The sequence below is a fragment of the Micrasema longulum genome, unplaced genomic scaffold (assembly GCF_059751315.1).
Source record: "Micrasema longulum isolate JH-2025_06_02 unplaced genomic scaffold, ASM5975131v1 h1tg001444l, whole genome shotgun sequence".
Lineage (NCBI taxonomy): Eukaryota > Metazoa > Arthropoda > Insecta > Trichoptera > Brachycentridae > Micrasema > Micrasema longulum.
In genome coordinates, this window is record NW_028278630.1 from 291,454 (window position 1) to 307,306 (window position 15,853).

A 15,853-nucleotide genomic window follows, 5' to 3' on the forward strand; every position below is an offset into this window, starting at 1 on the left:
TTTAACTTCACGGGAGTTTTTCTAGAAAACTTCAAAAATAGTATTTTTATTTTTTTTGTGTGATACAGTAACTAATGTTCAATTTAATATATTATCGTTTTTTTTTAACGAGATTTTAACGAGAACAAGAGATTTTTTTAACATGAAAGATTTAATAATATTAATGGATGAATAAATTTCAGCTAAAAAAATCAAAAATGTTACGCTTTGAACACAAGCTTTTACGTAGATTTCAATTTCTTTAGAATTTAATTTGTCTGTTTTAATGAACTATCCATAATTTTTTTTTATTTTATTATAATCATTTTAAGCATTTTTCATCATGGCATTGCACAAGTGGATTCTACACCTTTTAGAATGCTTAGCTTTTTAGCTTGTATGATAAATGAAGAAGTAAATGAACTGGAAACTATGGTAAAATAATCATACGAAGCCTCTAGAAAGATTGGTCTGGAAATGAAAATAGACAATACCAAGATTTTGATTTTATGTACTGAAAATAAAACTATTGGTGCTGTTGACGAATACATTTACCATAGGCACAAAATCAAATTGGTAAAAATAAATCAAACTGCGGAACTGCCTAGACAAATTTGGTTAAATTGGGATGCTTTTGGAAAGCTGAAACACGTTTTCAGAAATAAGGAAATCCCAAAAAATCTGAGGGCCAAAGTCTACAACTCTTGTGTTCTGCCGGTGACAACATACGGTCTTAAAACCATATCACTCATTACCAGAAGTGTTCACAAAATTAAGTTCAATCAGCGGTCTATGGAAAGACAAATGTTGGGCGTCTCCTTAAGAGACCGAAAAAGGAAAGAGGAGATAAGACGCCGTACAAAAGTGACCGATTTCGCAGAAAGAGGCAAGACAAAAAGTTGATATGTGGACGGTCCACTTAAGACCCTGTAAAAATAAAAGTAGGGAGACCACAGAAGAGATGGACTAACGACATCGTTGAACTCGTGGGACATGAATGGAAACTGAATGCCCAGGACAGAAAAACATGGAAAATTTTGGAAGAGGCAGTGACATCCAGCAGTGAAGAGAAACAGGCTGATAAAAAGAAGAAGATTCTTATATGAAACGAAACACTGTGCATCCTTTGAAGTTTCATCTGGGTTTGTGATAGAGCGCTAGAGATAGATGTTCCAGTTACCACTTATTGGCATACATTAGAGATGCGCGAACTATTAGAAGTTCAAAAACCGACTTAACGGGTTGTTTGGAGGCAATTTTTTTATTTATTCATAGTGTTAAAAATATTAATGTAATAACTGGTAATCGGATTGGGTTCCGTGGTTATGTAACGGACTCAAAATCAGAGGCCCAATATTCGAACTGGCACTTGAAGCGTGTAACGTGTAACCGATCATACCTTCATATAACAGACGATCGAAATACGCTGCATTTGATTTTTCAATGCCCTATGCACCACCGAGTGCGGGAAAGTGAACTATGGTGAAGATCATGAAATAGAACCAGAACCCTGGACAGGTGTTTTTGACTCAATGGCTACTCTTGGGTAAAATTCTTAAATAAGGAAATCACGAGGAGATAAATCTGCTTTCTGGTGTGGTGGTGGTGCTTTTGCCTGCCATGCTCTAGATCCCAGGTTCGATTCCTGGCAGGGTCAAATTAAAATATATTTTTTTGTGGTTCTAAACTACAATAATTTATTGTCCCTGGAACCATAAATGCTCCAATAAGGAAGTTCGGTGTTTGTTTTTTATTAACATTTGTAAATATACTATTAAACTAAGCCAATTTTTTTTGTATTATCAGCGCTATGATTTTCAAAGTATTGTAATTTTAAAATAACTCAGCGTGCGACATCACAAAATCTCTTCGGTGAGTACTCCTGATTGGTCAATTAGCTTCCCGTAAACCTGAAATTAAAACTTTCAAGGGTTCTATCATTGGTTGATTCGGATGAACTAATGACGTCGTTCAACGTAGTTAATTTTTGTATCTTTTTCATACATTTCCCGTAGCACTGAACTTCCTCGTTGTAGTACCAGAGAAATGATAATAATGATGACTCGTCAAAACATTATGAACGTAATAATTAAATATCGATTACAAACTTTTTTAAATTTACATTAGAGATAAATAGCTATATTATATTTCTATAATCGAACGTTTCCTTCTGAAACCGTACCTTAAAGACACAAATCTCTTGAACATTGTGATGGTAAAAAATACGGCCAGGATTTGGTTAAACCCAGAACAATCGTCATAAAAACATTTGGAAACTTCTGGTTTTAAATGCGCTATAATCATTGACCCAGAAAAAAAGTTCGCCAAGAAAAATTGGAAGATTTCGGAATAAACTTTATACTAATTTTGACCCTTGCCGGAATGTATTTACGTACTCAACCTAGGCAACTCATGTATATATATTTGTACCAACGCTAAGAATCAAATTTAACCTATCAGGAATTAATCGAAATTAGCAGATATAACGTAATATTAAAAACACCCATTAAACAATACTTTGAGTTTGTTTAAATCTTTGTAGACTTACAGACTTAGACGAAACGAAAGTAATAACTGATAAACAGACTGTCTTCGTGACAAAACCCTATTCATAGTATAGTGTAGATATTAAGTCAATTTTTGCTTCTTAAAAAAATAAAAAATTTATCAATATTTTTTTCTATGAAAAAATATTAATAAACCAACAATATGTTCATATACCACAGATTTTCTCAAATTGAACGGTTTAGGTAGGCATGAAATGTGTATTTAAACTGTATATGTATGTAAAGTGTTTAAATAAATAAATAAACAGAGATGAATATAAATAACTGAGATGAAGGTATTGTTGAGGAATGTAGAAATCTAGCTATTAAGAAGGCTTATGACCTGGCATTGGCTTGTTTAAGTGATAACTATTCACTATGTTTACATTCACCATTATGTCAAATGTTTCTGATTTTCACATCGCCACAATTTTCAAGAGTTGGATATATCTCGTCCACATTCCTCTTTTACATAATAAACTATAATTAAAATAAACAAATAATAAAAATATTTTCAAAAAACTACAAATTTTGACCAATCTTTAAAAACATAATGACATTTTGTTTTTGACCAGTCTGTTTTTTAGTTGGCTGGATAATATTGTTTTAAGCAATAAGCCCCACAAAGTGCATATATGTTTGTACTTGAAGTGTATTAAAGAAATACATATCTAGTAAAAGCAGGCGAGCTCTCAAATTATTTGTTACTTCCTCATAGGCTGTTGACTTTACGGTGAAGTGTGTAAAGTTATTACTTTAACCAGCTAATGACAGGTCAGTGTTTATCCTTCGTCTTTGTTGAGATATTAGTCAACTCGTTTAAATTCGTATAAATCCACAGATTGAAGAATTTAAGAAATATCGGTGATTCTAATTATCTAGTTAGAATATTATATCTATAATATTTCATATTTATTGTAAAGTGATCAATCAAACAAGACAATGACACGTTATTTAAATAAAAAGTTTCGAATTCTCTACTCAAAGAGGTTATATATATTTGTTGAAATATCTGATGAATTTATTCGATTATTTTTGTCATTCGGTGAAGCCCATCACGTGTACGAGTCGAGTCCTGTGTCCAGTTTCTAGTGCCTTCGAGAGCCTCAGTTCGGACCGTATAGTGGCCGAGTAAGGGTTACGTCCGATAACCCAATAAAGGTTATTTAATGATCACATTAAACAGACTCTTGGCCCCTCGGATTGGCCCTTTGGCAAAAGGAATTACCATCCCCGAGAGCATGGAAACGTTGTCACAGTGACGCGATAACTTCACCTGTTCATTCAAGTGGATATGCATTGTACAAACATGCTCGTAAATGTACATGTACATGTTTACATCGAATTCTGTAAGCATTTTGTGTATATGTGACTGATGTTTTGAATTGTTGGGGCATTTAGAAATCAGCATTTTAAGATGGCTTTTTAAAATTATTATATTGAGATGAAATTATTTATGATTTTTTACGTTTATTTATGAGTAAAATATATAAAGTAATAGATCACTTAAATTAAGCCGGAAAACTAACTAAATTTCAAGTTGTAGATTTTTTTTCTCATATCTATGATGAGTATTATTTTTAAGTGAATAGTTATTGTATTTAGAATAAAAAGTACATGCTGTATTTTCGCGATTATTATTATTAATAAATTCCGATAAGGAAACCAAAATGATAATGAACTCTTGTGGCTATGAAATCACATAAGTCTACGTGGAATTCAAGACTTGATAAATCTCTTCTTTTCTTAAAAAATAATGAAGATAAAGGCCTAAATTATTTTATTTTAACTTACGCAAAACAGATTTTTAAACCGTAAATATTTATAATACCTACAAAAAGATGTTCTTTTTTGTTTTTAAATACTTGTACCTGTTTTTTGCTTAACGTAACACGACGTTACAAGATCGTTTGCAAAATATTTTTTTAGCACAGTGTTAATATATGTTTTTTTCCTAATTTTATACATTACTTAAATTGGTTGCCTCCTTGGTGTAGTGACTAAGACGCTTGACGCAGGCATGGATGGCTCTGTGTTTGATTTCCGGTGAGAACACCATAAAAAATGTGATATTTATCCGACCCGGGTGTTATGTCTTGTAATAATTCACCACTTGTTATTGTTAAAACAAATTTTTCTTATTTTCAAAACAGAACTGATTACAACTTTATCTTTCTGCATAAACTTATTCACAATCAATTGATAGATATTTAAAAAGAAATAGGGAACATTCTTAAAGAGGGAAAATTGAATTTTAGGCATATACGGGGCTCATAATCTCTTAATTTCCCGGTGAGTTTAGTACTTGACTACAATGATTTGTATATACTCAAAATACTAGTACCGGAAAATTCATTTTCTAAGACATTTTCAAATATTCACATCAAAGACAGTTAAAGGGTATTTTTTTTAAAATAATATTTTGTGGATAAAATATTATATTAAGGTATTTGCTTGTAAGTTGTTTTAAAACAACGTAATCTGGAAATCTCTACGATGCTATACATAAACAATTAATTCAAAGAAAACCAATTTTAAAGAAAAAAAAACATAAATACTAAAAGAGGTACGACCGAGTCCTTGAGGACGCAAAATTAATCTGTTAATGAAATCTGGTGTGATAAAAAAAGGGAAGAGAAGTAAACGTTTTTCTGTTCATTAATCTTTCACGAAGGACTGAGGGAACAAGTTAAGGTCGGGGGAAGAAAAAGGATAATGAATGAGTCTGAGAATTCATTCAAAATTCATTAGAAAAAGACTTAAAAGACAATATTTACATCAATTAGATTCTAGTTTCAAAAAAATATTTATCAAAATTTTTTGATTTTGTAATATTTAAAAAGTTCTTTCTTCGCTTCTTTTATAATTTCAAATGCACATTTCTTTACATTATTTTTTGTCACAGTGAGTTAGGTATCAGTAAGCACTCCTATATAATTCATTATTTTAGTGCTACTCGTATAACTGTGAGAAATTTGTCAAAATATTCGAACATGTTTGTTACGTGTAAAAAATATATAAGCATATTTTATAGCAAGAAATCTATCTAGATCGACGTAAGCGTTGAAGGTACTGAGAGTTCTCGTGTAAAAAGTTTATTAGATCTCAAAGATAAAAAAAAAATGGCACAAAATCTTTTTTTGAGTGGTGAAAGAAATGTATATGTTTTTTTATGACAAGGGAGTTGCAGTATTATTTACCTTGCTTATGTATAATGTACAAGGTTTATATTTACGAGAAGATTTTATTTCCTGGCTATCTTAATCTGTGTAGTGTTAGTAAAGGGAGGGAAAACGGGTGTAAAGGTTTACAGGGACTTCTCAGTATTTGCTAAAAATGAAAAGAAAACCTCAGAAAACTATACGTAGACTTGAGTAGTTTGATATGAAAAATCGCTACAAAAACAAACAATCCCCTGAACAATTAACATTTTTGACATAAGCAGTTTAAAAATTTTATATTATGTATATTATGTTGCTTAATCAATCAAAAAATTATAACCAATCAAACAGGCTTTTGAAACATTTCTGATAAGTTTGGTACGGTTTATTTGAGTTGATCATAATTATTTAAAAAATGGGTTTATCAATTTGAGCAAGCTGAATAATTATTTATCGAGTCTAATTTTACTAATATTCGCGATTGAATTAATTTTACACTGTTTTATTAAAACCACTTAATAATGTGGTTTCAACAAGGTTGTTACCGAAGGTAATTGTTACGAATAAACAGGCCCTAAAAATAACAAATTTAAAAAAAGTTTAATGCTTGTATTGTTGAGATATACATATAATGGACAATTTCTAAATTAAGCTCTCATGAATTCATCTAATTAAATAAATTATCGTATCTTTAATTGCTTTCCTTCATTTTCATTGTTTCCTCTATATAATATATATTCGATGTTTTATTTTAATATTTTAACATCGTGTAAACTGTTATTTCGTTACTTTATTAATTACTTTAATTTGTACTTTATAGACTAATTACTATTGAAATGACATATTTGTCTTATTTTCGATTACTTTAAATGATTCTATTATTTAGTCTTTATATATATATATATATGTTTTTTTTTTACGCCTCCACTCGTTTGCGAGTCATTTTGGATTTAGTATATTGGATTGTATTTTTAACTACGTATGTATAATTTAATGTTAAAAATAATTTATTGTATTTTTTTTTTTTCTTATCATATGTATTTTTGTATTATTTGAAGTTACTATTTTTGTTTGAATTTTTAACTCGGACACAGCCTTAAGAGCCATAATTAGTTTTTAATTTTATTCTTAGAGGTGGGGGTCAGTGCTGTGCAAGCTCCTGACGTGACTGCGACCTGTGAGATCTATTGTGACGGGTCCTCGTGAAGAGTTCTCACCCTCCAGGCCCAGGTCGTTAAAGGGCCTGGGTGCTGTGTGGATGGCAAGAGTTCTCATTTTGCTAAATCTTCTCTTCCAAGCTCAGATCCGTAAAGTATCAGACTATTAGTTAGGGGGCTAGCTCTTTAACATTCTCAGGTTTAACCAGTGGTCCCCGAGGATACGGCTTATTTTATGTTTTAAAGAATCACATTCACACAAAATGCGTGTAGGTATTTCCTCGTCTGCATCTAGAAGTTTCGGTAAGGTTCATTCTAGCAAAGTGTTTGCTCAATCTGCAGTGCCCTGTAAGGGCTTTAGCGATAACCCTCTTTTGATTTCGGCTTGGCTTAAGCCATAATAAGTTAATACATGTGTAAAGAAATGTAATTTAAAATTAATGAGTATATCCAAACATGTAACTTAAATCGTTTAATTTGATGTTTAAAATAATTTGATTTTAACTATGCAAATTTAATTTTAAGTGTATTTTTAAAAAAAATACTGTAAAATGGGCGTAGAAATCAAATAATTAAAAACGACAATAGCCAAAAAATATAAAACTAAAAATGCACGTAAGTAATTAAAATTCCTTAAACCTGATAAAATGTCTCTGTAAATAGCTCGGTAGTAGTAAAATATGTATATAATTGCGGGCTTTATAAAACCTAACCTTACATTGTTTCCAGAAAATCTTTTCATGGCATTTATATGATTGAAAATATTCATATCCTGGTTATGAATGGCAGCCATTTTGTTAGCGTCTCTTTGATCAAGCGTTGCATTGTTAAGATTTTTCTTTAGAATACTTATTGTATTTTTCTGATGAGCACAGAGCGATAATGGACAACTGATTTGTGTAGAGATATTGTGTTATGATTTGCCTTTGATGTCAACAATGGGATGCACATTATCTTACTGAAGACTCACAGGGAGGGTGCATTTAATGACGTTTTTCTCGTGGAAATTTATTAAATTCGGTGGTTAGTAAAATACCATTTCAAGACTTGAAATTCCCATTTGAATCCAAACCAAATTAATGACTAAGCAAACATACATATTTATAATAGTATATGCATTTTTATAATTTGATGTTAAATTGTTACAAACACTTTGACTTACATTTGTATCAGAAATTATATTTTAAGACCATTTTATATTCGTATATAAAGTCTTGTATGTAAAATAACATCATCTCGTAAACCAAATGCGGCGTGTTTCAATAATTTGTTACATAAAAATAACGTTATCAGTCTTGCGCTCCAGAACAGTAGTTTAAACAACCTTTAAAACCCGGGACCTAAAAAATTGTAGGCGAACGCGTCAACCACGACACAACGAGACGAACATATCTCCGCTCGATTTCCTTTTCCAGAATTTTAACGGAAACCACCTATCGAGTCAAAAACTATGTGGGTGTATTGTTGATTTAAATTAAGAGTGAACATAAGTTCTGACCTATATAAAGTTTATATTTGAAGCACTAACTTTGTGGCTGTCGGTGAAAAATAAAAATTAGTGGTTAAAAACAAAGTTGTTTTATTTATTTTATTATAAGTTGTTACCGTTTATTTTTAAATTTGAAAAATTAACACCAAAAATTAAACAAAATGGTAAAAGTTATACGTCATTTGGAAGAAAGTTTTCTGTTCTACGTGATAATTGTATTGTTTTTACGTTACGTATATTATTTTATTTAATAACAAGCCTTCAAAATGGAATGTGAGGTGGTCATTTTCGAAACCTTCTCCTCGCGTTCAATCGGCGGAATAAAGGAAATAACAAATAAGGATTATAACAAAAATACATTCTTGAATAATTTGTTGTAAAATAATGAAGAATTATTTTATATATATTATAAATATTTAATCTTTCCGTTGTTTTTTGTTACGTATTGCGAATGCGTGCACTATTAAATACAGGTAAGGGAATGATAATGATGATGATGATACATAAAGACTAATCCAATCTTAACATTTAGAATGTTGTTTTTACATTAATGCATTTTTGGAAAACATGCTATATTTAAATAATATATTACATCGCAGGGTAGTTTCATTTAATTATGTAATGAGAGAGGGGTAGTTCAATATCAATACTCACATATCCAAATTTCCAGCTGTCAGGCATGTCGTTTATATTGTGTCCAGCCAGCTGGGTGCATTAAAAGTTACGAAATGTTACCACAGAGCAATTGTTTTATAATAACCAAAGAATGGGGATTCAAAATTATAAATAAATCAAATTGTGGTAAAAACAACGAATAAAATTATAAAATGGATATTTTCTTCTAAAACGTTTTTTTCCTTTTTAAGGCATAAACCGAGAATAAATGACATTTAATCACAAAATACGTCATATCGACGATGAAAGGCAAAATTCACTAAGCGACATGGAGCCAACTTTAGAAAAGAGCCAATTTAAGTTTTATTTTTAATTTATAAAAAAACTAATATTTTAAACTTTAATTTTAAATATGTAAGAATCACGCCATTGCATAATTTTTTTCATAAATTAAAAAAAAACTTCAATAAAGTTGCTACATGTCGCTTGGTCATTTTCGGCTTTCCACCGTCGATATATATTTATTTTTTGTTGTTAGTTTTAGAAATATGTTGCGCAAAATTATTCAATTTTTTTTTTTCACACATAGATGTGGCCACTCCACTGGCCCATAGGCGCGTACCGGAGTGTCAGATGTACTTTTTTTTTTAATCACTCACAATAAATTATTTCATGATAATATTTTTTAATACAATTTTTGGCAACACCATACTTCCTCGAAAATGCCTTTGGTAATTAGTGACTTCTTGCTCTTAGCCGACGTTACGACAAAATTCATAGCAAGAAGAAGTATCAAATGTATTATGCTCAAAATGCATATGTCTTATAAAAAGATGTACAAATAGTTGCATAAATTGCACAAATACCATAAAGTAGATTGATAAATTCGTATAAATAGTCGAATAAATTACATAAATAGTTTTATGAATACGTATTTATAGTTGTTTAAATACGTATATTAGTTGCATAAATTGCATTAATACGTATAAATAGTTTCATAAATACGTGACAACTGTTTAGTTTAATACATTACATAAATGCAAAACGAATAAATATCTAATTATTATCATAAAATTATAAATAAACTTATCAATTAAACTTCTTGGTTTAGTTTTACTTTTTATTATTTTGACCAACGAGCGCTTTTGCCTAATTAGGCATCTTCAAGACTGGTGAATTGTTTACAACATTTACAGTTTTTATACTATTCTTAACATATTTTAAAGATAAGATCAAATAAGTTTTTAACAGGGGACAGAAACATAAATATTTACAACTAGTTTGCTAAACAGTTTGCTAAGGAGTCTTTGAACCGAAATCGGGATTAAGCTTTTATTATTTAAAAGGCTGGAAAAGAACACATGGCGAAATACAACAGAGTGGGAAATACACATTTTAACAGATAAAGTTAGCACAATCCTTGATTTTTGACAGGGTAGTTTACATACCTATAGATATGTTAAGAAAAGTATAAAAACTGTAAATGTTGTGAACAATTCACCGGTCTTGAAGATGCCTACTTAGGCGAAAGCGCTCGTTGGTCAAAATAATAAAAAGTAAAACTAAACCAAAAAGTTTATTTATAATTTTATCATGTTTTTTTCATAACTTCGACAAAACATACTCTCTCACCACATGTGAAATTGCGCATAAGACCAAATTTCAAATGAAAGGAGCTTTTTTGATTAAAATTGATTTAATTGGCATCAATTAATAAATGCGTTATAAATAAGTGATGAAAAAGGTTGTATTTCTTACCATAAAGTTGTAGACAAATATAGAGCTGTGGCCTTCAGACATGGCGTTGTCATTTTTATCCCCAATAACCACGTGAAGAACTGATACTCCAGTCTGCCGAGGAGTGCCGGAATCTGTGATGGCGATTGGCAGGAAGTATTCCTTGGTTTCCTCTCTGTCGAATCTTTCTTGGGCCATAAGCGTGTTACCTGAACAAAATAATTCAACAATGAAAATGATGAAACACGATAATTAACTTGTTAAAGGCTGAGCTGAAAAATTCCCCTGGAAACGGCGCTGTCACGTCGTGATACATTAAGCAAATGACGACATTTTTTGAAATACAGGTATTTAAAAACAAAAATTGACACCTATGTTGCATTTATAGCAACCAAATAGTTAAATCGGCCACATAACTGAGTGGCTAGGCTGCCCATTAAAAACCGGCATTAAACTTAATGGCCAGGCCGTTCTTTGAATGAAAGTTTTTTATATATTTTTTTTCATTTAACTTGTAAGTAATGTTGATTGTTGATTGTACAATAGCGGGCTTTGTTAATTAATTGGCTTTGCTTTTTATTGTCAAATGGCAATTTCTTCCAACCAACAAATAAAATGAAACTTTCATTTTTGTAATTCAAGTCGCCAAACATATTCAATAGAAAATAAAAATAAAAAAGCCAAAGATATACAAAACTAGAAATAATTATATTCGAATATAAATTACCTTAAATCAATACTAACTTAATAGGAAAAGAGAATAAAGAGAAAGGAGAAAAGGAGGAGAGATTAAGGAAGAGAAAGGAGGTGTTTCTTCAGACGTGATTTAAACAGAGATACTATAGTAAAATCTCTGATAGTAGATGGGAGATGTTTATTGATGATTTTAATACAACAATGATAGGTGATTTTAATACAACAATAATAATGATTTTAATGTTTAATTTATTTTATGTGAAGTTGGGTTAGACTAGGATAGGTTGGATTAAGTATAATAATTTTTAAAAAAGTTTTTTACCAAAGTAAATTAATCCTTAATTTAACTCAATAATTAATCCCTAACTTAACTAAATAAGTTATGTAAAAAAACTATTTTTTTATTATTATTAAACTTAACCTAACCTATCCTTACCTTTTCCGGCGGCTTTTGATTTGGCCGTTTCCAAAGGACTAGCTTTTAATCTACCAACATGTTGAACGTTGAGTTATCTTAACCCTTAAATCGACATCATACCAAATATTTCGGTACAATTATTTAAAATCGTAAATAATGGAGTATTTTTTACGTCTGGTAATAGTTTATAGAGTTCAACTACGGATTTGTGTAATTTCTGAAGTTTTGAAAAGTTTTTTATTCAAATTTCTCACTTATTTATAATATGTTCAAAGGCGACTAAAATCTAAATTGAAAGCAAAAACGTTAGTATTAATATATTTTTACTTTGTGTTTAAAATATCAAATTCAAAAGAGTAGTGGTGAATTACAGAAAGGTGTAAGTTAACATCATCATGCTATTTTAAAAAAAATATTTTACTTTTAATGAAATTAAGATTTGTTTGTTATTTTTTCCTAAAACTTCACATTAAAACACACCATTGAACATTTTTCTAATGCAATACAAACATTTGTACATTTAAGGGTTAATTCATTCAACTAACGCCCAAGTTTGTTCGGGAGATGTGTCGGCATTTTATGAACATCCTAGCCGCTCAGTTAAGGGGCTAATTTAGCTTTTTGGCGCCGATATATATACTGTTTAATAATCTATTTTTCATAATTAAGGCTTGCTATTGCAAAACAATACTTCATTAATTCAAAAAATAAGAGAGATATTAATTCAAGTTTTTTTCTCTGTGTAGGTATATTAAACACCATAGCCATATAAAACTAACCAATATTTTAAGTTTGTAATGTGTGCATAATATTGTACTGTTTATATTATACATATGTAGGGGACACCGAGGAGAGTCGTTACAGAGGAGAGTTGAAACAATGGCGGTTTCAAGAAATCTATGATCGATGGCGAACTGGAAACATCGCGCATTTATTGTTTTTTTGACGTGTTACTTGATGGAGTCGGCAACAGAAGTCTACAGGGAGTGGTTAAGTGTATACTACATTTGGTCGGAAAAAAATACCAAAAGTAAGTTTGGGCCAGTATTTTGTTAGCCTGTTATTCGATACGTATTACGTGAACGCTGACGTGATATTATTTCCAATATGCACTGACTATTTAAGTTTCAAAGTGTGATATTGTTTTTTTATAGCTCGCCTCTTGTTTAGAAGTTAAAGGCCATTATTATTAACAAGGTCTAATTTTGATAAGCTTAGGAGAGTTAAAATAGCTTATTTCAACTCTCCTCGGTCCCCCCTACAGTATACAATGCATGTGTACTTCTTATAATCTTCTTTGATGCCGCTGGATGAGTCATTTTGATAAATCGTTGACATACGACTTGAAGGTCCATTTTCCTCGTATGTAAAGGTACTTTCTCATATTACTGTATCTGGGAGCTGTTATGAAAAGCGGTGCTTTTCTGCAGAGGAAGATAAGAATTTAAACCAGGAAGGCTTTGATACTACAGGGACCCTCAACAATGGGGACCGCTGCAGATGGCTGTTGTTTCAGAAACTAGCAAGCAAGACAGGTGCATGAGAACAGTGAGTGGGAGAGAGAGAAAACCTTTTTCACTGCCTTATAAAGCCTCTGGGGGTAGCTCTATATAAACCCAAATATACATTTAATGCACTAGAACCTACGCACAGACGAACACTTAATATAGACATGAATTTCAATATGTTTATGTAGGCATTGTGTGCATGTATGTATGTAAATGGCACAGTGAGTGCATTTGACATTTTTGTATGTTCTAAATAAGCTTCGTATTAACATTATGTAAAATGTAAATTAATTTATATTTATAAATAAAATAAAAAAATAACTATATCAAAAACGGTTTATACGATTTTTTTCCCTTAATACCTGTTTCGAGAAGAGAATGTGGATTTAGGGGGAATTTACAGAGCTTATGACCAATCACCAGCTGGTTTAAGTAATCACTTATCACTCTACATACTGAGTTACATCCGCCATTTACATGTATAAAATAATCACAAACGAACCAACGGTCACAAGTACTTTAAATGCAGATACTTCTATATTATAATCTTCTTTAAAATATTATCCATCTCTGTTGTAATATGTACCAATGTTTTACTTACTTTTATTTAAGAAACAGCGATAAGTATGGGTGTTATAATACAAGAATGGATTTTTAAAAAATCTGTTAAAAATTGAAGACATGTTGAAAAAATAACGGAATGGTGAAAAGAATAATATATACAAAGAAAAATCAATATTATTTATGGAAATTTTATTTGAACGATAAGTTTATTTGTGTTTTTAAGCAAAACAATTTTGTTAATGAGAGTTTGGACGAAAGGCATATATTTTTAAAATTATGTTATATGAAATACGAATTAAGTAAGATGTAAAAAGAATTAGTCAAATAATCGCTGCATGACTTTTAACAATTGAGTTCAAAGTAAAAAGTAAATTTATCAGCCAGCACTATTCTCTAATTCAACTAACCGCGATGAGCGAATTCCGGTTCACTTGTCCGGGTACGAGTACCTACGTGTCAACACCCTGAATAGAACTAGGGGTGTCTATATGAACCCCAGATATCTGCACCGGCAGTGGAAGAATAAGGTTTCTAAGTTTAACGGTAAGGTCAGAAGAATTCCGATGGCTAGTCACTTCCTCTCACATTTGCCCAATTAGGAGAACACAGAAAAATACCGGGCCGGCATCTAATGACGTTCAACCGGAAATGAAACATGTCAAGGATATATAACTTTTGCGTGACAACTACCATTTTCTCTACAGTTCGTAATTTCTAGTGTCGAATGCCTTCCCGCTTTATTTCCATAAGCCGTGTTCATTATTTACCAGCCTCGCACCGTAGCATTTTACTTTCTATGCCCGGCCTATTTCTTACATTTCTTGACCCATTGTTCACAATGAACTCGGGGCGTTTTTGCCGCCACCAGATTTATTCTGCGGAGAAATATCGATGCCTTTTTCAATTACATCCCTCCGTTGTTAACGAATACAAAAACAAATCGCCTGGGTCAAATGTATAAATGATACGATAGTCAAGGAACTCGCGCTATAATTCGATATAAAATAATGATGGCGAGATGAAGATTCTCGCGGAAGTAAAAGCTTTCCTGGCAAGTCTCCACTTCCGATGTCCCAGAAACAGACATTAACCTAATTGATTCCGAATAATGAACACGGAAAACGTTCCCCTAATTACGTAGTCACTCTTATTTGATGAAATACTCTTGCGAGGGATTACTGGCGTGGTGCATTATTATAATGAAATGATACGTTACGGAGCGTGTAGGGATCCGTGGTCAAAATTCAAGGGAGGTTGACAAAACCGCACGGAAATTTGTAATTTAATAGTAATTACCCTCAAATTCAAAACACATTATAATCAAAAGTCATTAGTGCGAGGGTGTGAGCTCTTGAGAGTACGAGGCGGGAACCTTAACAAAATGAATAATAAGAAAACCGAGATAGATAACTTAATATAATTAACCTTCACATTCGAGACTAGAACTGTTTAAAGAAAATACTTCAGTTCCTCTTTTACTTTCAGTCGATAAATATTTAATTAGCTAATGGCGGCACATAATGTTTTACGGGTGCCATTAAAGCGTGAAACATTATTCCCGAACACAAAAACGTTCTAATACTAAATCTCCGTCTGGAACGCAAATCTCACAACACTTCCACGACGAATCGAAGGCTTTACGAGGAATACTATGACGTGCAATTACCGGAGAAAAGTAGCCTATCAAAAGTTCTACAAGTGCAGCCGTTAACGATTAAGCATCATACTTAAAGATATTAATGATTCGGCGAATATAGCGCTATTATAGCAGTATAACAAACAACTGGAAGATTGATAACGTCTAATGTTTTTAATGTCGCACTTAATCCGAAGTATTCATTGATCACGAGCGAAGCAAAGTTCGGAGCTTTCCACGGGGAGAGTTCGGTCAAGCGAAATAATTCCGCGCTCGAGAAAAGTAAACTACACTCTTATTTTCCACGATCGTATAAATCAGAATAAATGTTTAAGGCTCTCTCTTAC

The 15,853-nt window shown here is 31.5% G+C and overlaps 1 protein-coding gene across 1 annotated transcript in view; it reads right to left on the reverse strand.

The window, feature by feature from the left end:
• The window catches only part of shg (DE-cadherin), a 91,681-nt gene that overhangs the window by 25,192 nt on the left and 50,636 nt on the right, over positions 1-15,853 (reverse strand). The window contains exon 12 of the mRNA XM_088235802.1: positions 10,706-10,893. Coding sequence (XP_088091928.1) covers positions 10,706-10,893 — 188 coding nt within the window. The remainder of the gene's footprint in view (positions 1-10,705; positions 10,894-15,853) is intronic.